General features: G+C 30.1%; 2 protein-coding genes across 2 annotated transcripts; both read right to left on the bottom strand.

The window, feature by feature from the left end:
* Window positions 1–1,102: 1,102 nt before the first annotated feature.
* LOC129882962 (endoglucanase 17) lies at window positions 1,103–4,863 on the bottom strand. Its single transcript, XM_055957480.1, has 8 exons — window positions 4,474–4,863; window positions 3,198–3,404; window positions 2,907–3,107; window positions 2,501–2,593; window positions 2,265–2,426; window positions 2,065–2,176; window positions 1,816–1,979; window positions 1,103–1,736 (listed from the first exon to the last, which is right to left on the bottom strand). The coding sequence occupies exons 1-8, from the start codon at window positions 4,729–4,731 to the stop codon at window positions 1,404–1,406; spliced, it is 1,530 nt and encodes a 509-aa protein (XP_055813455.1). The 5' UTR covers window positions 4,732–4,863; the 3' UTR covers window positions 1,103–1,403.
* A 14,718-nt stretch (window positions 4,864–19,581) lies between these two features.
* Window positions 19,582–24,330, bottom strand: LOC129882959 (pectinesterase-like). Its single transcript, XM_055957476.1, has 2 exons — window positions 23,253–24,330; window positions 19,582–20,421 (listed from the first exon to the last, which is right to left on the bottom strand). The coding sequence occupies exons 1-2, from the start codon at window positions 24,226–24,228 to the stop codon at window positions 19,721–19,723; spliced, it is 1,677 nt and encodes a 558-aa protein (XP_055813451.1). The 5' UTR covers window positions 24,229–24,330; the 3' UTR covers window positions 19,582–19,720.
* Window positions 24,331–25,065: the final 735 nt, after the last annotated feature.

The raw sequence follows: 25,065 nt of genomic DNA, 5'->3' as shown, positions 1-25,065 counted from the left end.
GTTTTCAAGGCTTGAACTCGTGACTTACTGGTCACATGACAATAATTTTACCAGTTACTCCAAGGCCTTGAAATAATGGACCCTGTCAATCTCACTTTGTTTCGAATATCTTTGTTCCTAATTTTATCTCTCCCATTATACACACATCCATCTCAACTTTCTTATTTTCATCTTTTAGAGGTAATCGGCCAGCACTCCGCTCCATAAAACATAATTGATAGGACAATTACTTTATAAAACTTACAATTAAATTTTAATTACACATTCTTATCACACAAAATTTCATATGCAAACCTCCATTTCATTCACTCCGCTTCAATACTATGTATAACATCATCGTCAATCCTCTCAATTCTATATGTTATTCAAATTTTTAACTACCTTATGCGCTCACAAATAGAATAACCAAGTAATAATATAATAAATTTGTTTGTAAAAATTCCTTTGTAGAATTTATATATCATATAGTTATAGTTATTATGTGCTTAAATATGTAATGTTTGGGGCGTGAGAAAATGGCATATAATCAAGCTTGTCATTCCTACTTCCTAAATCCTAAGTAGTAATAAGGAAGGGATGTTGTTGTGACTTGTGAGAGAGTTGTGAGTCACTGACACGGTTTCTACTTAGCAGCATTTACTGCAGCCTGTTGACCATGTGACACATCCATCCTTTTTTACAATTGAATTCTCAAATTTGAATCGTAATTTTGTTGGCTTATTGGGCTCTTTGCTTAACGCTCTTTGCTCAATATGGTAGACTTTTTTCGTCTGTTTACTTTTTCATATCATATTTTGAATCTTTTTTATGACAATTCTGACTTTTTCTGAGTCGAGTGATGTCTACATATAGAAATCACATGTAATGTTGTCTTTCGATTAATCCACAATTAATAGAAAAGTGAAAAGATGAAAGAGAGACGCTCTAAATTTTAAAAGTCATAGCACTGTATTTTACTTCTCACTTCAGATTGCAGCTAAATATGTTTATAAGCAAAACTGGGTATGCTGAACTCAAAAGAAGTAAATATAGATTGTTAGTTGTTTTTTTCCATATTTCAGAATATATGGTTTAAACAACATGTTAAAAGTGGAACACAGCGTGAAAGTTAAAACAAGAAATCTTCCACTATAGATTAATACTGGTAACATATGCTCCAACAAGGCCAATGCTTACAATGAAACTGCATTTGGCCTGTGCATAGGAGGGGGGAGGAGGGGGGGGGGGGGGGTTGGTTTGGGGGGTCGAGCCTCTTTTGGGTCTCGGCCAATATACCCACAACACCAACACATCCCCAATAAGATTAGGCTATAATATATTATATTACTACTTGTGACATAGCAATTAGAAAAAGAAAGGAAAAAAAAGATCAACGTGGCTTCATTCTTGATTCTACACTTGACTTAGAGTTGGCCAAATGAGTGAGCAAGGTAAGTGAGTGTTCCAACTAGTGGAGCGTTAATGTAAGTGGCAGGTTCAGATTGCTCATAATCTGAACGCTCGTCTGGGAAACGATCGTGTTCATCAGGACCACCCACCACGGCCCCCACCAGTACGTTCGGGTTTGGTGATTGTGAACTCATCACACTGAAACCGGCCCTGCATTGTATCTTTGCTGGATGGTTCGCGACTGAGGGCAATGAGGATCCCCTATGGTGAATCCTCTGTGGATACCTAGCTCCATATCCCACCATGTATGACATTTTTAGTGGATTGTCTCCTAACAAATAGTCCACCTGCACGTTCAAAAAAGGAATTACTTTAATTTTTGTGTTTGCTATATACTTAAATGTTACATAATTGATTATAGCTAACCTGTTTTTTGGCTACATTTCGGAGCCTCTTTGGTGTAATAACAACTCCACCACATTTAACAACCATCCGAGCGGAAGTTAAGTACTTGGCATAAGTGACTAACAGGAAAGAAGTGGAGGTCACATACTGCATATTGCTGTCATCCATCTTGAAGAGTAGCCCTCCTGTAAAATCGTATAAAAGTTTAATCCACAGCTTTGAACTAGAAACTAACACAAATGTGAAATTGAACTAAGTAGGATATTAAACCTGGTGTATATTGCGCCTGAGAAGTCGGGGTGCCTGGAATAAGGGAGCAAATGTAGTTGTCTGCGTGACTCTTGTAATCGTGGAGAGTTTGAAGCTTTTGAACAAGAAATGCCTGAAAAAAACAAAGAAAATAATCTGTTAAATTGAAGTCGTTCCAACTAATAAGTATCTAACAAAAGAGCCACAGATAAAGATTGAACCTTGGAAAGAAGAATCCTTGCTCCAACATGCTTATTGTCCCATCCAAATGTGTTATCAGTCTCTGCGGCTCCAAGAGTTTGCCCGTTTCTTTGAATATAATTGAGATAAGTTGGGTTCTTTGTGGCTCTATGTAACCAAGCAGCACCCCACAACAGCTCATCCTATACATTTATTAATCAGTGCATCAGCTTAGAACATAAATTTTGTTTCAAGTTAAAATGCTGAGAATACCAACCTCATATCCAGAAACTGAGCAGTAATATGGGCACACTACTTTTCTCAGCCCATCGCTGTATGAACCTCTGTACTTATCCGCAAAGGCAAACACCTGAAAACCAACATTTTCTTAATATGAATACAGCAAATAGTGGTGGTTTCTGATAAATTCTACTACTCACTCCGTTTCAATTTGTTTGTTTGGTTATGACTTGACACAGAGTATAAAAAAGTAAATAATACTTTTGAATCTGGTAGTCTTAAAAAAAAGATGTCGTAAAAAGTTAGAATTAAAAAGTTGCCAAAAAAGGAAAGAGATGTTCTTTTAAAAGGAGACTAAAAAGAAAGTAAGACAAACAAATAGAAACTAGACTACTGCTAATCACTAGTTTTATTAGAACTCAACGGGAGTTTGAAAGAAATACCCTGATGGCCCTTTTGACTAGTATCTTGGAGTAAGATGGGTTGCATTTCCTAAAGACTAAAGAAGCAGCAGCCAGAGCAGCAGCAGTCTCAGCAGCAACCTCAGTCCCTGGAGTGTTTTTGTCAATCTTGAACACACTTCTTGGGGTGTCCATATCCTCAGGTCTCTCCCAACAAGAGTGGTCACTTCCTGCATCTCCAACCTACGACAATATTGTACATAAAAGTAAAAAGACTTGCTTCAAGACAAAATTATTCACTACAAAGTTGAGATTATTCACTTCAGAATTAACCTGAACATAAATGGTGTCTGGATGGGCTGTGGCCTTGAGAAGATATTCAGTAGCCCAGCCAATGGCTTGTTTTGCGTTCAGTAGCTCTCCTTTCATCAATCCACCAAACTCAAGCACACTCCATGATAACATTGTGGTGGTGAATGCCATTGGAAAACCGAACTTCACGTTGTCTCCAGCATCATAATATCCACCAACCAAATCAACCTGCATTGCCATTATTCAACCCAAAATTAACAAAAAACAAATTCAAGATTCTTCCTTTACAACTTAACATGTCAAAATAGGACCTGAACAGCCATTAATCATCCCAAACCAGTAAAAACAAATTCAAGATTCTTCCTTTATAACTAAACATGTAAAATTAGGATCATTATGGCCACTAGTCACCCCAAAACCAACAAAAACAAGTTCAAGTTTCTTCCTTTACAACTAAACATGTAAAAAATAGGACCTGCAGTCCTGCACTGCCACCTTTCACCCAAAATAATCAACAAGAAGTTAAAGATTCTTCATTACAACTAAAAGTGTCAAAAGCGGACCTTCATTGACATCATTCACCCCAAAATCAACAAAAATAAGTTCAAGATTCCTCCTTTAAAACTAAACATGTCAGATGAGGACCTGCACAGCCACTATTCACCCCAAAATCAACAAAACAAAGTTCAAGATTCTTCCTTAACAACTAAACATGTCAAATAGGACCCTCATTGCCATTATTAACAGCAAAACCAACTAAAACTAGTGCAAGATTCTTCCCTTCACAACTAAAAATGTCAAAATAGGGCCTGAACAGACACTATTACAATAAAAAGTTCAAGATTCCTCCTTTACAACTAAACATGTCAAAAGAGGGACCTGCATTGCCATCATTCAACCCAAAACCAACAAAAACAAGTTCAATATTGTTCCTTACAGTTAAACAAGTCAAAATAGGACTTTAACAGACACCAATCACCCCAAAACCAACAAAAACAAGTTCAAGATTCTTCCTTTACAAGAAAACATGTCAAAAGAGGACCTGCATTGTCATTATTCACCCCAAAATCAACAAAAACAAGTTCAAGATTCTTCCTTTACCACTAAACATGTCAAAAGAGGACCTGCATTGTCATTATTCACCCCAAAATCAACAAAAACAACTTCAAGATTCTTCCTTTACCACTAAACATGACAAAAGAGAACCATTTCTAGTGTTAAAACAAAACAAAACAACAAAACAACAACCATTTGCAGTGTCAAAAAGACCCAAACATTGAGGGGGTGAAAAACATACCCCCATGGCTTTTCCATCTGAAAGACCAGAATCTTTGCGCCAAGTGATCCTCTGGCTAGAAGGGAGCTTCCCTGACCTCTGACCCTCAAAATAAAGAATGGATTTGGCAAGAGCATCTCTGTAGTTATGAGAAGCAAAACGAGGATGGTGGTGAGCATGATGTATCTGTTTAGCAAGAAACAGAGGGGTAAAGAAGCTCAGCAAAAAAAGAAAAATGGTTATAGCCATGGCTGCTGTGGAAGAAGAAGAAGAAGCCATTTTGGGAACTGCCAACCTGAAAAGTAACTTAACTCTGAAACCCCAGCCCCAAAAACCAACCAATAGACCTGCTAAACGACTAACCACCGGCAGTGGCAGAAACTACAACCCCCTCCTTTGTATTTATAAAGAAAAGCAAAGGAAGGAACTACTTCTTTATAACGTCCTGCCTGGTTGCAATCATTAAGCCCCTTTAGTTACCCACATTAGCAGTTGTTAGTACCTTTTTCTTTTGCCTTCATTTAATTACTCCATGCTGCTTACTCTTTTTTTTTAGTTTCTCCTCCATGTTCGATATCACATAAAAGTCATTAAAGGAGAAATGTTTCATACCATGATTCAAATTCGAAATTTTTAATTAAATAGGTTTATGTACCTAATTAGTTTCTCAAGTTAAACCCATGGCAGGGTAATGTATATTTTCATTTTGGTACATGATAAACTCCATTCATACTACAAATTAAGTAGAAAAAATTTAAAAAGACTTGATAATTAATCTTGCCAATGATATGATTTCCAAGTTTGTTTTTTAACAACAGATACTGTGCCCTCCTTTTAACCCTCATTTAATAATTTCTGTTTAACTGCACATGAATATTTAAGTATCTTTTGCTTCATATTGGTTTTGTTCATGTTACTAAAAATAGTTAATTAATTTTTTTTTCATTTTATCCTTACAAATATTTTTGAAAGTGGAAATAAATTTGTAAAGTTCCAATAAAAATTAAGAGATAAATTAATAAACTACTTCCTCTATTCCATATTAACTGAACTTTTAGAATTTTTTTCATTTTTCAAAATAGTTTGAATTGTTCAAAGTTCAAGGGAAATGTTTGAAACTTTTTTCATGTTTACCCTTTCCATTAATGAAGTTTTGTAATTTCTTAGGAGTAAATTACACTACTTACAAAATTATACCTTAATAAAGAATTACTTGTATTTATGATTCACATTGAATCATCTTGATTATGCTGATTAAATAAAAGGATAATAGAGAAAAATATGATTCAAATTTTGTCCTTAAATATTTTTCTTAATATGTGTGCATTACTTAAAAATCCAACTAATATGAAATATAGGGAGTATCTTTTTTTATTTATAATTTCTCAAACAACAAGTAAGACCATCTCCAACCTTCTTCAAATTTTACATCAAATAATATATTTGGTGTAAATTTTGGTGCAAATCTACTCCTACCCACTCCAAATTTTACACCAAATTTGGTGTGTTGGTGTTACACTATTCATCACGCCAAATGTATTTTTTTAATATTTTATTATATAATATTTTTAATTAAACATTATATGAATTGTATGTTTTAATTAAAACATTTTTCTATTTTTACGTAATATATTTATAATATTAATTTTAGATTAAAAATTTAAGTTTTTTATAAATTATTTTCCTTACTTGAATTTTTTAAAATTAAATTTATGTTAATTCTACTATAAATTTGAATTGGATAGATGTGCAATTATCCTTGACAAAAATTAAATATGTAAAAATATAAATCGGTGGATAAATAATACAATATACTTTAGAATTATCGAAAATAATAAACATTCAACAAACTAGAACATACTTGCTCGACATAAAAAAATTAAAGACAAAGAATCTCATTTTGAACTACATAATGCATTAATAGAGCATTTATGGAAGTACTGTAGTGATCTTGAAAGTTGAATATTCATATAGAACTTAAAAAAAATAATCAATTGTGTAATATTTATTTAATTATATTTCGTTAATGGTTTCACTTTTATTTGTGTTATTCATTATTATGTAATATTTGCTAGCAATTTATATTATTTAAAAAATTATAATATAAAATAATTTTATATTAAACGACTATAATTTAAAACAATATGAAAATTATACATAGTAAATGTTTTTCAGAATAAATTTTGTTTTATGAAATAAGAAAATATAAATAAAATAAGAAATAATAATATAATAATGAAGAAAGAAAAAAAAAATTTAAGTGTAAAATTTGATGTAAAATTTGGTGTTAGGAATGTTGAGGAAAAAAAAAAAACTAATATTGAACAGAGTAATGAATAGGGAGTGGCTTTTTTCCTTTTTACTGTGCTGGTCCTTCACTGTCCGTAAAGGCTTTTCTTGACTGTTACATTTGGCAGTTCCATACATATCACGCAATTGGCCATGCCATTTTCAATAGACAAACTATTCGTTGCAGCGAGACGTTGGGTTAGCATTAGTAGCGAGAGGGACTTGTCACATGCTTCAAATCCGATTATGATGAGATAGTTGAGATTTTTCTATCACTAGTCAGAGATTTAGGGTTGGAGTCTTTAAAAATGAATTTTTTTATATTGGAAGTATTGTCCCAAAAAATGGGTCTGCAAATTTGAATTTAGTCGGGCTCCATATAAGTATTGGATACCGAGTGAAATAAAAAAAGACTTGTCACATGTCCAGAATAAAAATTAATTGAACATGATATTTGCATTACATCAATAGATGCATGACATGTGTTTAATTATATATAGACTTTTGATACTTAACCTTAGTTAATCAATTTTTGTTTTCATATTATTAAATTACTTAATCATGATAAGTTGAATTGATTTGATTTAAACGCTTGATATGAATAAGTATTTACCTCATTTTATCTCCCACCTAATTAAGTAAACCGTGCCAAAATTAGATTGTGATCAATATTTCGAGGAAATGTTATCTTATGACAAGAAGAAAATAACATTTTCGGTTCTCTTATGTGTAAAAATTAAAATCTCTTATAAAAAATATTGTATAAAACTAAAAATAAATTTATAAAGGACTGCAAAACAAAAAAAAATCGAATATTTTGCCCTCAATTGACAAATCTATCGTTCAATTGGATGAAGTACGAAGTTTTAAAGTTGATATATATAGACAAAAGGCAGATCTAGAATATAATATACGGGTTCACGAGATTCGTATTTTTTTGCCGTTGCTTAAGTGTGTTTTATGCTCGAACACTAATGTATATATACTCCTTTAAATGCATCTCTGTCTTAAGTTGGATTAATCTCTTGTGGATAAATTTAATTTTGAATGATGAAGATATCCATTGTTCAGCAATGTCTAGTTGATGAGATTCCCAAGTAACTTAATTTGAATCCTTGATGGATATCCTACTTGTATCGTCTTTTAGGACATGATTCGTACGAAATACAAATGAGAATAAAAATGTATAGTAGTAAAATTTATCTACATCGTGGATTTACATCAAATCAGGTAAATGTGTTATAATTAACTTATTGAATAAGACAAGCATGGATGTTAATCAACCATGTTTAAGTATACAAAGACTATATATCATGCATTCAATGATTTGCTGTGAATATCGAATATGAGTAAATATTTACTTACTATGTTCATGAGCTATTTTTTAAAGTTAAAGTAGACTTAGACATAAAATCCATTAATATTTTAACATGAGATATCACAATCATATTCATTTTAATTTTTTATTCACCCGATTTTAAGCCTCATTATATTGTTAATGCTCCAAATCTCCAATATTGGAGGAGAGCGTGCAGAGAAGGGGGAAGTGTTAGAAGTCTCACATCAGTTGTTCGATGGGTAATTGGTTCCTAAATATGATTTTGGATATCTCATGAGTTAGTTGGAATTGAATTAGGCTTGACATCAATAAAACCTTGGACTTTCACTGCTAATTTTGTGAAAATATTAATACTATACCTTTAGTCTCAAAATTTATCGTGATTTTAAAATTATTTTTTATTTTAAAAGTTTAAGAAAATTACTTTTTAGTTTTTTCCATTTAATCTTTTGTAATAATTATTTTTGAAATAGCAAATACCATAATAGATTAAATATTTAACAAAGAAAAATTATATCTTAAAATATAAATGAAGATAAAATAATTAAAAATCTGATAAATAATTTGAGATATCTGAAATAATAAAGTTGGATATATTTTAAAGATTGAATTTGGACATTGAGATTATATTGGATATATAATCACTCCCATTTATTAGGAAGAGGGGTCCAAAAAGTATGTAAGATACATCATACTAAGCACGACTAATTAAGAATTTTACATAGAAGAGGAACAATTCTGTAAAGAGTAAAACTTTCTGTCGGATAAAGGCAAATAATATAAGGATGGGGTTATTTAACTATTTGGCTAATTGGTTGAATCTTGAGTTCAGTGAATGAGTCAAAAATAGAGTCAAAAAAGGGCCATGCCATAATCTCATGCTTTCATGCTCATTCACTTGAATCAAAAACCTATTGACAAGACTATTGCACAATCTAACAAAAACTCCCCATACCTTTCATTTTCTTGACCTAAAATATTTACTCGTATAACGCGATACGATAGAATATATAGTATAATTAATAAGTGGTTTAGCAAAAATGAATGTGTATATGGATTTTATTTCTATTTTGAGAGGTAAAGAGATTATTTTCAATAAGCTTTTTGGCTCAAAGCTATAGGAGTGAAGTAATCAAGGCAAAATACTAAATAAGACAATGACAAAACATTCTAGAAAAGAAACAATGACTACAACAAAATAAACGATAATGAAGTATAAGGAACAATAAATAGATGCAATAATCGAAAGAAATAAGAAATTATAAGAGTAATACTATGACTACCAGTATGGAAGGATAAGCAAGATAATACGCAACCACCTACCAACATTCTATCCTAATTTATAGTCTTCCGTACTGTCCGATCTAAGGTCGTGTACTCGATAAGCTGAAGTTATGTTATGTCCTGTCTAATTACCTTTCCCAACATTTCTTTGGTTACCTCTACATCTACAAAAACCATCCATATAGTCAACATTTCACACATCTGCACTAGAACATCTCTATATCTCATCTTCACATGTTTGAACCATCTCAGCTTCACCTCCTCTCGTAACTTATCCTCCACCGAGACCACTCTCACCTTACTCCATTTCTAATTTTATCTCTCATAATATGCCCACAAATCTATCTCAATATCTCCATTTCCACAATTTTCATCTTCTTAACATGAGAGTTATTAACTGACTGACACTCTGCTCCATCCAACAAAATCGATCTAACCACCAACTTGTCTTTAAATTTTGGTAGCACCTTTTTGTCACACAAGACTCCGATTGCAAGCCTCCAATTAAAAATATTTTTACCAACCAAATTAAAAAAAATAAAAAATATTTTCTTCGTACCAAACACACCCTAAATTGCTTAACTTGCTAATTGAATTACCTTGGATATCATCTTCGTTCAATTTGATGGTAAGTCTAGAGATTAGAGATAATAGATACAAAATGGGATTTTCTTCACATGCCTTGCTTTCATTTCCAGCTGTTAAGCTAGTCTCCCCATAAAAACAGGAAGAAAAAAGAAAGGTCCTTGGCTAGTACATTTGTCTCATTGAGCCCAATGAAGATAAAACAATTAAAAATAACAAAGTTTTCGTTTTGTGTTATTTTCTTTATTGTAATCAATCTGATCAAATTGGGAATGCAGAAATACATATTTAGTTTTCCCTTTTGTGATATCATATTATTTTGATATTTAAATCTCAGCAAGATGTACAACTTGGTAGCTCTTTTTAAGTAGTTTGTTAGCCGGTTAGAGTTATGTAGCTATTAATAATATAAAAAATAATTTTGAGAGAATTTTTATATATTATTTTATATAGATATTAGTTATTTATGTATTAGTTATACATAAATTCTCTCATAATTAATATATGTATTAGTTATGCAAATTTCTATATTGTAAATCATATATATAATCAATTACCAAACGATCTTGTGCTTATATGTGAAAATTGTCAAAGGAATAGATTGTTTCGTGCCTTAAAAAGCGTAACCTAAGTAATCAATAAAACTAATAAACTAAAAATCAAATTACCGCAAAAATAAAAAAATTATTCGATTTCTTCTTATTTGCTTAATTTTTGATAAATAAAATAATTACAAAAAATAACATATATCATATAAAATAATTAAAATACATGCAAAGTGAATGAAAGGAGTCGTATTTAATAACATGGTGGAATGGCCCGCATTGTTTCAGCAAGAGTAGTCAATACAAGACTGACAGGTAAAAGATGCAGAAGAATGAAAAGCAGAGCAATGGACGCTGAGGATTGGGCGAGAACTGCCATTATTAAAAACATCATCCACAAACAGCCATAACATTAAAAATATTTCTTGGAGGGTATTGATGGGTGGTGTTGGATTTTGGGGTTATAAAATAGTCCCTTATCATAATTTATGTGAAAGTATTTGATTAAATAAAAATTTAAGAATGAATGGAAAATTTTTGAAACATGTAACCTAAAATGAGTTAAGCATATTTGTGTTAATATTAAATTATTTGATAAATATAAAATAAAAAAAATTAAAATCAAATTATTATTCTCTCTAGCCTATATTAAATAAATTATTGGGATTTTTTTAAAAATAATTTAAAATAAGTGAATTGTTTAAAATTCAAAAAAATATTGAGACTTCTTTTCATGTTTAACCTTCATTTAATGAGGTTTTTAACTATTTTTCATTTTTAAAAGATTAGTTTAAAAATAATTAAAAGAGTAATAGTGAAAATTAGCCTTTAAATTATGTTCTTAACTATTTTTTTATGGAGTGTATTATACACAATAATTCACTTGATATAAACTAGAGAATATAAAATATAGAAAACATCACATAAATTAGGGCAAAAAAGTACTCCTATTACTTTGGGGATTGGTCTTATCTACTCCTTGGATAGTAGTCAAATAGTTACTTCATCCCATTAATGTTTAATGTGACATTCTTTCACTTTTAATTTGTGCAACAAAGAATGTTATAATCTGTTATTTAAAGATAACTTACCTTAAAACTTCATTTATTGAATGAGTTTTTCTTTCTTTAAAATAGGTGAGATGAAGCACGTGCCGTCCTTCAAACGCAGGTGAAGAGAAAAAATAATATAATTTCACATAATTCACAATTAATCAGTTAAATTGATCGCGTTTGATAATCAAATATCTTGTTTAGGAGGTATGTGACATACACAATTATTTATGACTATTTATACCAATTTTTTTTAAAAAAATAAATGTTGTATCCAATTAAAGAGAGTCACGAGACAAAGGAAGTCACTAATTAATAATTCGTTCGTTTAAAGAAAATATTTACTTCCCTTTTTGATCTGTTTAAAAAAAATAATACTTTTTTTTGTCAACATTTTAATTTCATCTTTCATGTGACATGTTTAAGTTTATAAAATTAAATAATATTTTGATATATTTAATATAACTTTAATGTAAGATCATAATTTTTTAAAATTCTATACTCAATTAAATTAGTCATTTTTTTTAAAACGGGGGAATACAAAACTAGAAGGGCTTAGAGTTAGAGAGCCATAAAAAGTCTAACTTGTAGTCAGGAAAAAAAAAAAAGGCGGCCTATTGGGGTCCAGAGGAGAAGTTAGAAGGATGTTTGTCATATGAGCATGTGCTTCTTCTGAGTACACTGATCTCTTTGCACATGCTAAAAGCTCCCATTTCATGTGCATTTTTCACAAAAATCTACTTTTGTGTCATTTAACCATGCTTCATTTTAGTTATAAAAAAAAGAAAAAAAATTTTGTGAGTCGCATTTGTCCATGAATATAAATTAAAATTGTTTTTGATATTCTTTTGAGTAATTTGGAGTTAAAAGAGGAAAAATGTCTTTTTTGTTATTTTTTAAATTTTAAAATTTTTGAATTTTATGGCCAAATGTATTTTATGAAATTCAACTCCGGAAAAAGATGAAAGAAATTCATGATCAAACACTTTATCCTCACTATTTTCCTTGTCTCATCCCTGCAAACTTGTCAAAGTTCCTATTAAAAGAGAGGGTATGGCCTCAAGATTGAAAAGTTAGCATCATGGACAGACTCATCACTAACTATATTTCCATCAATAATATAGTTGTGGTACATAACGATATGTTTTTCTTCATCTTTAATTAGAGATATCATGTTTGATTTTTTTTAGATACAACATCATCTGTGTTAGGTAATATTTTACTTTTAATATGAGATTTTTTAATATAAATTTAAAATTAATTGAGTCTCAATACGAGTATCGAAAATTGAATGAGCAATAATAATAATAATAAAAAAATTCTGTGAATGAGGGTCTATTAATTCCCTTCGTGGGGTGCATCTGTAACAACTAATAAGGGAGCATGGGCATGTGATGCTTGCCATTATATTCGACTAATTATTCAATTCTATCTTTACATTCTTTTTCATGTTACATTACATCCCTTTGGAGTTGGCATGCAATATTCTTTTGATCTTCACTTGTAGATCGTGTACGTAATTTCTTTTATAATATTGAACTTATACGTGATTAAAATTGAGCATGTAAATAATAAAGATTTATATAATTGATCTCGATTTGTTTGGAATGAGGTTGGGGTGGCGCTATAAATAATATTGGAGTTGATTCAATTGAATCTCATTCGTTATCACTAAATTCAAATGGGGCATTCTTGCATTTTCAATACAATTTTCTTGTTAAAATTCCTGGGTTTTACCCCTAATTTTAGGCATAATTATACTACAACAACAATGATCTAGTGAAATCCCACAACGTGGGGTCTGTGGTGAGCTCTCCCTTAAATTTTGGGGGTGTGAATAGTTGTTTTACAAATCATACCATCTCATGTTCTCACTTTTCCTCCAAAAATAAGAGGTAAAGGATGTGTAGCAGTGACGAAGTTAGAAATTTTATTAAGGATGTTCAAGATTTAATATACATGTATGAAGAAATAATTTTAACTAACATATTTCGTACAATTTTCTATATACATACTATAATTTTTCGACGAAGGGTGTCCTTTTAACAGCCCTAGGCTATGTGTGGCTACGCCACTGGTGTGTAGGGCAGGAAAGGAAAATACTTTTCAAAAAAATAAGTGAATTTCATACTTATTTTTTTTATATATATATATTTGATATGTAGAAAAATAAATTATCCTCAAAAATATTTATATTGTATAATCTAAATAAATATTAAGTGAGGTGAGGAGTATAAGTGTGGAGTAGTGGGGGTGGGTGCTACCAGGCCGGGGTAAAGATAAGGTGTCATAAAATATAGAAAGGATACAAACTGATAAAGATGAGGTGTCATAAATGATACAATCTACAATCGCACTAAAATATCATTTGTGAAACTTATTTTTGTTTCGTTCAATAAGAAGAGAGAACAAAATAGCAGAGGAAACTACTGGAGTAGCGGCTTTATGCCCAAAAGAAAAAAAATAGTACCTAATTTATATTTATATTTTATAAAGTAAATAATATTGCATGTGCTTATTAGTAGTGATAAATGAAATCCTTTTAATTATTCTTTTTTCAATTTTTTTTAGAAGAATTAGTTGCATACTTTCAAAAGCTCATGCTACTTTTTATTAATATGCTTGATGTAATTAGAATCGAAAGTATTAAGCAATTCAAATTGAATTACTTCTTACTTCTTGGTTTGGTCAAAAAAAATTTAATAACTTTTGTCTTTTTAAGTTTTTTTTTTCTTTCAATTTTAAGGAATATTTCTTAAAATCTAGAGTAATGATTACTAAGATATTGATGGTTTAAACCTATTTTTAAAATTAAAAGTGATAGGAGATTTTATATAAGAAGAAAATGACACTCTAAATTTCTAATCGTATTCAAATTCAATTAGATGAGTTTAATTTTATATTTTAAATATATCTATTTCTTATAGAATAACTTTAACAGGTGTATAGGTTGAAAAAAGTTTCCAGAGATAAAATAAATAAGAAGATGTTTGATTAAATTTATGAATTAGTCAAATTGGTTTATATAAGTATTGTTTTAACTTATCTAATAATTTGATAAACCCAACAAAAATGCTTATAAATCAAAACCAAAAGTTAATCATTCATAACTTATGATCGTACAACTTATAAATATTTTTGTTTTGGACAAATGTTTTACTCTCTAATATCTTCTATAATCTTCGAAATACTTTTCATATGTAACATACCTTTTAATTATCTTTCTTATTCCTAAACTTTTGTTCATATTTACTATTTTTTTTACAAATTTTATAGATTTTCATATATAAACCCGTCACTGTCTAGGTGCTACCACAAAATAGAGCTACTAGTGAAAAACGAAAGACGTTTTAGTTTGAACTTTTAGAGGCAATTCCTTATAATGTTCATTGGTCAATTGATTCCTGACATACCAATAAATGTTAGAGGAGACGGGGCGGAGCCAGCTTGTAATTAGAGTTCATCCGAACCTCCTTCAGCGAAAAATTCTATTATTTATATATGGTTAAAATATTTTTTTTTATGTATATACATTAGATGTCGAACTTTCTTTAATTAGTTTATGTGTCTACTTCTTCAGATTTTAAATTCTTTAGTGAAAATTCTGACTCCGCCGCTAAGAGGAGATTGCTTTAGTCGTTTGCTGTAATTATATTGGAAAAAAGAAAGAACAATTTTTCTCTTTCTTTTGCATTTGCCTTGAAGGCAAGGAATCCTTTTTTTTTCTTGTCTGGTAGTTTGTTTGATCAAACTTTTAAAAGTGATTTTTGCTAGAAGTGTTTTTCAAATAGATATTTTTGGAGAGTAACAATTTGTGCCTAGCTAATTAATTTGAAAAAAAAAAATACTTTTGCCACTAGTAAAACAAGAATTTGTGTTTGACCAAAATTTCAAAAGTACTTCAATTTTTTATTTTTTTTTTAGTTTCTAAAAAACGACTTTTGCTATTATTAAAAAAACATTTTTTTTTCCTTCTACAAACTTGACCATATATCTCAACATCCCAAAATAGATAATGCTTTAAGAAACAATTTTAGCTCACAAAATGTGAAGTTTGAAAGATGGGCCTAATTTGGTAGAAAAAGAGTAGAATAGAGACTCAGACTTCTTGGGTCTTTGGTCAGTTTGGGCTGGACTGCACAAACATATTTTCACACACCCGATGTAGTGTCTTTTGTGAAGGAAAAATTAGCACAATCAACTCCCCTCTTTCTTTCCTTTTTTTCCTCCCTCTTTCAAGTTCTAGTAGTTCTATCTTCTTTCCTTAAATATATTCATTAGAGATCAATTACAACAGTAACTCTTCATAATAAATAACTCCTCAAATCACACCAAATCTTTGTTTTATATAAATTATCTGTGAAGTTTTATTTTTTTAAAAAAATAATCAGAGCTTTCTACATTTCTTATCTTGTAATTGAATACAAGTGTTTTTACAAACTTATGCTTTCTGTTGTATTTCAATGGGTAAGAATAGTCCATTCTCAAAATAGAAAATATATACAAAGTGATAAAGATTGCAACGACAATATGAAATCCTTGGAGGTCATGGTGAACTGAAAAACGACGACGAGTTTGAAAATCGTCAATTATTGATATGGATAATAATTTTGATTTGATTTTTTTCACTTACAATATTGATTTCAACACATGTAAACTTACTTTTGTATTCAAGTTGAAGAAACGTTTGATTCTTATTTAATGTGAAACATGAATTCGTATACATTGAGACAAAACTCTATAACAATCTAACGTATACGTCTTTAAATTGAATGTATACGCAGTTGACAGTATGTATACAAATCTGATTATATAAGGGCAGCCCGGTGCACTAAAGTTCCCGCTATGCGCAGGGTCCGAGGAAGTGTATACAAACAAAATATAAATAATCTGTACATTATAATGCGAATGTATACTTAATCAAACCTATGCTTGATCAAATGTATTCAATTGAATACATACTTATTTGCAGTAGATTTCACCGTTCACCATATACTAAATGCATATATAAACATATATTGGACGCCTAACACTAAGTTTAGATTATGCAAGTGGATACACAAACAAAATATGAAAATAAATTGTGTATACATTATATATTTGATCAAATATATTTGATTGAATACACGAACAAATCTATAGTTATGTATACACTATACAGATGTATATCATAGTCTACAATTACTATAAATATGAATTAAGTTTCTCACCATAGCTTCTAGCAAACAATTGAGAAAAATAATTTATAGATGGCAGACTGTAAGAATATCCATTGAAAGAAGAATAGTCATAGTTAAATATTTTTGCTAATTTTAAGGAGAGAGATAATTCTAAATAAATATTTTGCTAATTTTAAGGAGAAATGATTGGAAGTTAGAAGAGAGTGTGTTAGAATGTATGCATTCACTAAACTTCTGGGACCGGATCTCTTATCAGAAAACAGTGCAGAAAAATAAAGAACAAAAAAGTAAAATCACACACAAAATTTTACGTGAAAATTCCTTGCTCAAGAGAGAAAAAACTACGACCTGTCCCTCAGGATTTCACCTCCAATCTTCACTAAACAACTTAGCCAAATATTTATATTACAAACTCTTGTAATCTAGGAATTGCATTCACAATCCTTTTTCTCTCTATGCAACAAGTCTGTCACACTCAAATCTGAAACAATAACTATATTGCTTGCTAAACCACTAGACTCCTAGCTGACTTAGACTTTAAATAGTCTCCATAACTAACTTTAGTTATTTTGACAAGGTGAACAAACAAGCACTGATCTAATTCCTTTATAGACTAGGAATAGATCTTACAAAGATTAAGACCACAAAATTGAGACTCTAAAACAAGAACAAACGACTAATAACTCTACCAGGTCCTTCGTCTTCTTCAAGAGCAGACTTCAGAAAGCAAGAGCTTTAATGGTTTTTCTTTTCAGTGATTCCAAAAAGCTTAAGAGGAAATGTTGTAAAGAATGTATATATATTAATGATATACATTGTGTTAGACGTTTTTCTATTGGATAGACAACTGTCTTCTTGGAAAGGGACTCGGCGCCGCACACAATAGACCTGCAGGATATGGCAGGATCTGTTTTATACCATTGTCTGCTGTCACTGTCAAAACTCAAAGTCTTCAAAGGGATCAGGTCCCTTACCTGTTTCCTTAGTTTGTTGAATCATCAAAACCAACATTATCTGAGAGGTAATACTAAATATCTTTTATATTTTAAAAAATAATAATTCGAAGAGAGAGATAAGTGTTCATCCCTATTTTTCTGCACAAATGACTTTTAAATGTCATTTTTTAAAGACTTTTATTTACTAAAAAATTATTTGACTAAAATATGTCAATTTAATCTAAAAATTGTATATATATGTCAATTCCTCGGTGTGAAGTCCATTTTGGAGAGAGTGATATGTCATATGGATGACTTACTTATTAGGCTAAGTAATAAGTAAAAGAGTATGAGGATTATAAAGTAATTTCGATAAACTTCAATTCAAATTTATATCATTTTGGATCCCTACCCATACTAAGAAGTCATTTGAGAAATGGGTGATTACTAGAATGGTGTTGGAGGTGGACTATTTTGAACTTTTGATCTCGTTTTTCTCATTGGTAAAATCTCAAATTTGGGTCAATCTCATTTCGAAGGATTTAAATTACATATGGTAATAGTGAATTTTAACTTAATGTTAAAAGATTGGCAACTAAATTGTCAATTTAATCAATTACTTAGTGTTTATCATAAAAATTCATTTATAATTATCTTATAAATTATCTGATTGTGTAAATACTTTTAGAACGTGGAATATAGTAAAATTAAATTTTGTTTTGAATTGCTTCGGCTCCTTTGTTGCTTATGGCATGGACTTTTGACATTCATGTCACATGCAGTGGTGTACAGGTTGTAGCAAAAAATTTCATGAAGGGTGTCCAAATTTTAGATAGTAAATATTTAAAAATTAAAGAATTAATGGTATTTTATACTATATTTATTTAATATTTTTTTCAAACGAAATTAAAGCTTAATTTAAAGTAAAAATAAGGAAATCACAACAAAGTACCTAATTCGAACTTGGGACATCCCGCATGAATTTACAACCATCTACCACCAAACTACGGAATTGAACCTAGGCACTGTGTAGTTTTGTGAGCGCTTAAGCTACTGCGCTATATATTTTCTGTGTTTTTAAGAGTGTCAAAAATATTATATATACCAATATAAAGTAAGATTTTACCTATATATAGTGTAATTTTTGGACAAAGGGTATCCAATTAGATAATTTGGAGACACCGTAGCTCCCTCCCTAGTCACATGTCAAAATGTTGAATCTTTCCTTCTTTTTTTAATCTTTTGAAAATTTGATCAAAGTTTGTACTCTTATGAACCAAAATGTTGCCACGAAAACAAACAACAACATACCAAGTGACACACACAAAAAGAATAAGATGTTTATCGAGAAGAAAATCTTACTAGTTCATTTGGTTGACTATCTAATCACTTTATTGATGAGGTTCCTAATCGCTCGTATCAATAGGTTAACTTTTTAGTATTTACGATAATCGCAATAGATCATCGTGTTCATTTTGCAAGGAAGGAAAGGCATTTACACCTTATATACCTTTTGTCCATAAGAAATACTTTAACATGAAGAATAAAGAGAGAAAATAAGAAAACATGAATGTAGCAAGATGAGTCAAGGCATGGCCGGGCAGGACGGAGCAGAGCAAAATCATAGAAATAAATGCCAAATGGGGCAGAGTAAGGTGGATTAGACCTTTAGCGGATCAAAACTCGTCCTGCAACACCCTGCAACACTTACACATCCCTATATGCCAGTAGAAAAAGACACGGATCAAACAACAATAACATACCCAGTGAAATCCCACAAGTGAGTTTGGTAGGATAGAATGTACGGAAACTTTTCCTTTACCTCGTGGAAGTAAAGGGATTGTTTCCAAAAGACACTCGACTTAAGTGCAGCAAATCCAGGTACAAAAGGTGTAAGGTAAATTAAATCATGACCGATTTCATATCAGGTAAGTAAACATATTGAATTTCAACTCAACTTTTTCATATACTAGTAATAACTTAATAAGTACTAATACAAATACCATTAACTTCCTCAAGAATTACAATCTTGATTTCAATTTTCCTCATATCGAAACAATTAAGAGGCAGTTAAATTAAGATAAAATGGAAATCCAGTACCAGGTAGCCATTCTTTTCCTTCAATGAAATTCCCTACAGTAAACTGACTAGCCTCAGCAGAATTGTTAATTACCCTGTAACCAGGCCAATTCACTCTAGCACTCGTATTTGAACCAGGTCCTCTGTTCATATACTCTCCATAATAAAGTGTACTCAACGCGAAAGTACCATTCCATTCCAAGAATCCAGCAGGATCAATCAAGCTACCAATATGCGTTAGCATGAAAACAGTCCTCGAATATTCTTTCCAGGGTCGTCCTAGATAATTTTTGAACGTTGATTCCACCGGGATTAAATCAGCAGCAGAAGCAATTTTACCACTCAAAATTGAAATCCCGGTGTTCTGATTAGGATCTTCTCTTCCTTGTGCTGTGAATATGTTCTTTTGGTTTTCGTTAGGTTTACGAGCATATAAGCTGCAATTTTGTAACACAACTGCTGCGTTACCAAAAATAAAGTCTACAGTACCATAAACGTCACAATCGCGATAAAATTGTCGAAGGGAATGGACGTAGAGAGTGTCTTGATATGCCACAAAGCTGCATTGGTAGAAGGCAGAGAAATCTGAGCTACTTCTAACTGCAACTGCTTGGTGCTTGCTTGGTCCAGCATAGTTTTCAAATGTAATGCCCTTTGCTAAAAATCCATTTCCCACTACGGCTGCAGTAACAATTGTTATAGAGTTTTAAATTCTACTATACATATAGTAATCTGAAATGTAATGGAAGATCGTCTGCTAAAACATGTTAAATTATCACATCAGTATATATATGTCAGTGTATAACAACAATAACATATCTTGTATAATACTACTAGACGAGATCTGAGGATGGTAGGTTGCAAATAATTGAATTTAATTTTTATATATCAATAAAATTTAAAAACTTTACACTTTCATATTATCTACATGTCTGTCTATAAAAAATGGGATAAGTAACCTAGAAAAAATAGGCAAATTACTTGTTAATTATAACAGGCTAAAATTAATATTATAAAATTCTTTACAAGATAAAAATATATATAAGTTAAATTCAAAGTCAAAACCAAGAGAATTTTAAAGCATTGAAATTTTCTAGATTGTCAAAATCTACTTAAACATTCGGAGGAAAGAGATAAATGTGTTGTGAAGAAAATTCAGGAACAAAGAAGAAATTTTTCCGAGGAACACGGTGACTAATATTAGGATATAAATATAATTAAGGTCCTAGTAAGATTACCATCATGTTAACTAATTGAAAATTAGAAAAGAGATTGTTTTTTTCTTTTTTTGTTATGGGGAACTTTATGGTGGTCAACAGTGAGGACTCAATAAAAAACTAAAAAACAAATTGTGATTAGGAGAAAAGGAAACCAAAAGAAATGTTCTACATCATGTACAGTCTCTAATAATCTTCGTAGCTTCAATATATCTATTATATAACAAATTGTGATAGGTTTGAAGTTACAAAATTAAAGATTATTTTGGTACATATCTTTAGTTTAACACTATATAATTTAAAATTTTTCTTTATTTTTTAAAATTCTATACAAAATATTTAAATCAGATAAATAAATTGAAACGAATTAAATCCTAAAATTAAAAGATCCTAATTATATTTTTCGTACGTTTAAAATGTATGAAATTTATTGAGTGGACAACATGGATTCAACTACCTACAGCAGCCATGGCCTCCTGCAATGCTGCAATTTGTGTTCCCATTTTTTTTACACCGACACAATCAATCAAAAATTTCTTACCTTTGATTATGGCAACTTTTTCAATGATTATAAAATATCATTTACTATGACTTTTACATTTAAGTTTTTTAAATACAGTTCGCCATTTCAAAAAGATCAGTTGAATTTGAGCATAAACTTTTGATATAAAAGTATTTACAAAATTATTGAATTATTTAAAGTGAACATTTTAGTACTCTAAGCCTATTGATAGATTGATCATTTAAGATTTTAAAAAATTCTACATATTTCAAAGATATTAACTTTCTCAATAAATTAAGGATATAACATATAAAAAAAAAGATAGTTTTTTTGATTTATCAAATTTGACAAGTAAAAAGAAAAAGTAAATTAATTTTTTTTTGACGAATAAAAGGTACTTAGGTTCTAAAATGTAATAAACTTGAAGTTATTTATTACACTTCTAAAAATTTGTTAGTACTACTCTATAAAAGTAGGTACTTAGGTTCTAAAATGTAATAAACTTGAAGTTATTTATTACACTTATAAGAATTGTTAGTACTACTCTATAAAAGTTATTAAGCTATATTTAAATTGATAGAGAGGATCTATTATGCTTTTAGAAGAAATACTGATAAAAGAGTATTTGTCTCATCTTCTCATACTTACTTAAGGTCTGCTAAAAAAGCCATTTGATAATTAAAATTAGTGTAATTATTATTAATTTAATAATTATATAATCTAATAATTATGATAATTTTTTTATTTATCACAATATAATTACAGTATAATTACAAGTGTATTGTTTGGTTGCACAAGTGTAATTACAAGGTTATATTAAATTTTAAAAATAAAATTTAGTTATCTAAACTTAAAATTCATATCAGACAAATAAGAAATTTTAATAAATGATAATAAATTAAATATTTAAGATATATTCTCTTTTGAAAAAATATACTTAATAAACATACGTTCTTACAAATATTATCAAAAAAATAACTGATTTATATTTTTAAATTAGTATATTTTTATTAAATTAATCAGAAAAACTAAAAATACAAAATTTCTTTGAACATCATGAAATACATGTTTGACAAAAATATTAATATTATAACTATAAGTCATAAAATTATTAAAACATTCGACAAAAAGATAATCTATCAAATTTAACTAAAAAATAAATGACTTGTAATGTGAAATATCAAGTCAATACTACTAAAATAAATGAAATTGAAAATATAACATAAGTACTAAATTCAAAATAAAATTTTTAACATAATACTACTCTTATTTCAAATTTCAACATAACGTACATAAATATGATTTAAAAGAAAAGAAAAACATAAGTTTATAACTTTATTTAACAATGACTTCTACTTTAATTTAAAAACTAGAATACTAATAAAATTATACAAATAAAAAAAATAAACATAGAATTAAAAAAAGGGGTAATATGAAAAATTGAATGAAAGTAGAAGGGAAAAATTTAAAAGTAATCTAATTTCAATATGCAATTACACCAATTCACGGCCTACCTGTCAATTACACCAAATTATTTACTGATCATATAATTACATCAAATGTAATTAACAGAGTGGCTTTTCAAATAAGCCCTTATAAAATTAATCGTCACAGTGTTTAACTAACTAAAATCACCAGAAAAAGCAATCAATAAGATAAATCTAATTTATATTTGACTCGTGTTGAATCCTTCAACAATGTGCTATTATTGAAGAATCTGACAAGAATCTATAGGTCATTTTGCAGAGTACGAACAAGATAGGTTTTAGCAGAGAATTAAAACTTCAACTTACCGACGGTAGCAGATCGGAAAGTAGTCCATCCATCGACGACGCTACGATTTCCCTTTATCAGCGTCTTTCCGATCCCATCTCCGAGGAACATTATCATGCTCTTCTTCTTCACTACTTCAATATATTCAAAATACGCCCCCGCCTTAATGTAAATCACAAATCTCGTACTACTGGAATTTGGAGCTGCACTTAATGCTTCGTTAATTGTACTAAAATTACCAGTACCATCCTTAGCAACCACCAAATTGATTTTCGTCGAATTAATTGGAGCTTGTAAAAGTGCTCTGTCTCTCCTCTTAATCCATTTGGGGAAACCGTCATGTACCGCACCGTATTCAGGGAAAATTTCCTGAGATTTGGTCGGCTTCTTATTCAATTTCTTCAGCATTGCTAGACAATTACTCACATGGTGAGAAATTGTATGCAGGCGATGCTGAATGTACCGTCTCAAATTCTTCTTACTACGACCAAGTCCATCAAGGCAAGTTGCTTGATTCGTCATTGCAGCACTTAGAAGTGTTTGCAAATCGTTATAGTTCTGAGAAGGAGATCTCTTCTTAGGAGAAAGATCGACGAGACTACTTGTTAGCTCAATAATTGTGTTATCCAAGAGCTGAATACAGTCTTCGAGAGCGCGTTTTTCATATGGCTCAAGTTTAGGCAAATCCTCACGAATATCAGTGCAGTTTTTAGCAGAAGCTTTGACTTCCAAAACTGTGATATTTATAGTAGAAGAAATTATTTGAGAAATGGATTTTTGAGCGAGATCTGGAATTGAAGAGAGAGTAGAGACGCAGAGCTGTTTGTATAGTGCGTCTTCACAATGAGAATGCGCGATTTGAATGTTTTTATGGACATGAATTTGTACTGTTTTTGAAGAGTTTTTGGAAAGAGAGGTGAAGAATGTGAGAGAGACAATAGCTGAGACAGCTAAAAGTGTGAGCAAAAATGGAGTTTTCCATTTGAGATTGTACATTGTGGACACAGAGCAAAATTAGCAACTTCAAAATTTTCGTGAGTGAAACAGAGAAACAACTGCTCTGTATAAATAAGTAAGAGAAAGATGATACTACGTCTGGTTTAATAATGTAAATTAAAGGTTACTTTTCACTTTTATGCTTTTGATTATTTACCAAACTATTCAATTCGAAAAAGTTGAAAGAACTTCAGATATTGATTTACAACAACAACATTGATATGTTTAGTATTTAAATAACACCATCCTAGATAAACTCCAGAGTCCAGAGTCATAATTTAATTGAGTACGTTTCAAAATATAAAGTAATTTTTCGATTTTTGTGCCTTAAAACTAAAGGTAAATATAATATATCAAATATATTTTGAATTTATGATCTTAAACATATATATATATATATCATTTTAAAAAGAAATTTTCATTAAAGGTAAAATAAAATATTACAATTTAAATTTTATTATACTAAGTAATAAAAAAAATGTAATCCTTTTTACGTTACTAAAAAAGGGTATTAGACAAATACAAACTAATGAATTCTAGACAAGTAAAGCACCTCCATCGTTAATCGATAAGTTGAAAATTTGAATCATAGGGGAAAAGTGAGAACAGTGTTGATCCTATGCGAGTGGGTGGGAAAAGGAAAAAAAGAAAGAAGGGAGATGAATTTTAATCTCCTTAGCTGACAACTGTATAACAGTTATGAGGGTTAGCTTTCTACATTTACTATCGATCAAAAAATAAAATACAAAGTTTTTTTCTCACTACTTTTGAATCTCACACATTGATAGCATACACACTAATCCTAAACTCTTGTGGGAAAAAGAAGAAAAGACACTG

The sequence above is a fragment of the Solanum dulcamara genome, chromosome 3, assembly GCF_947179165.1.
Source record: "Solanum dulcamara chromosome 3, daSolDulc1.2, whole genome shotgun sequence".
Lineage (NCBI taxonomy): Eukaryota > Viridiplantae > Streptophyta > Magnoliopsida > Solanales > Solanaceae > Solanum > Solanum dulcamara.
This window is presented reverse-complemented; position numbering and strand designations above follow the sequence as displayed.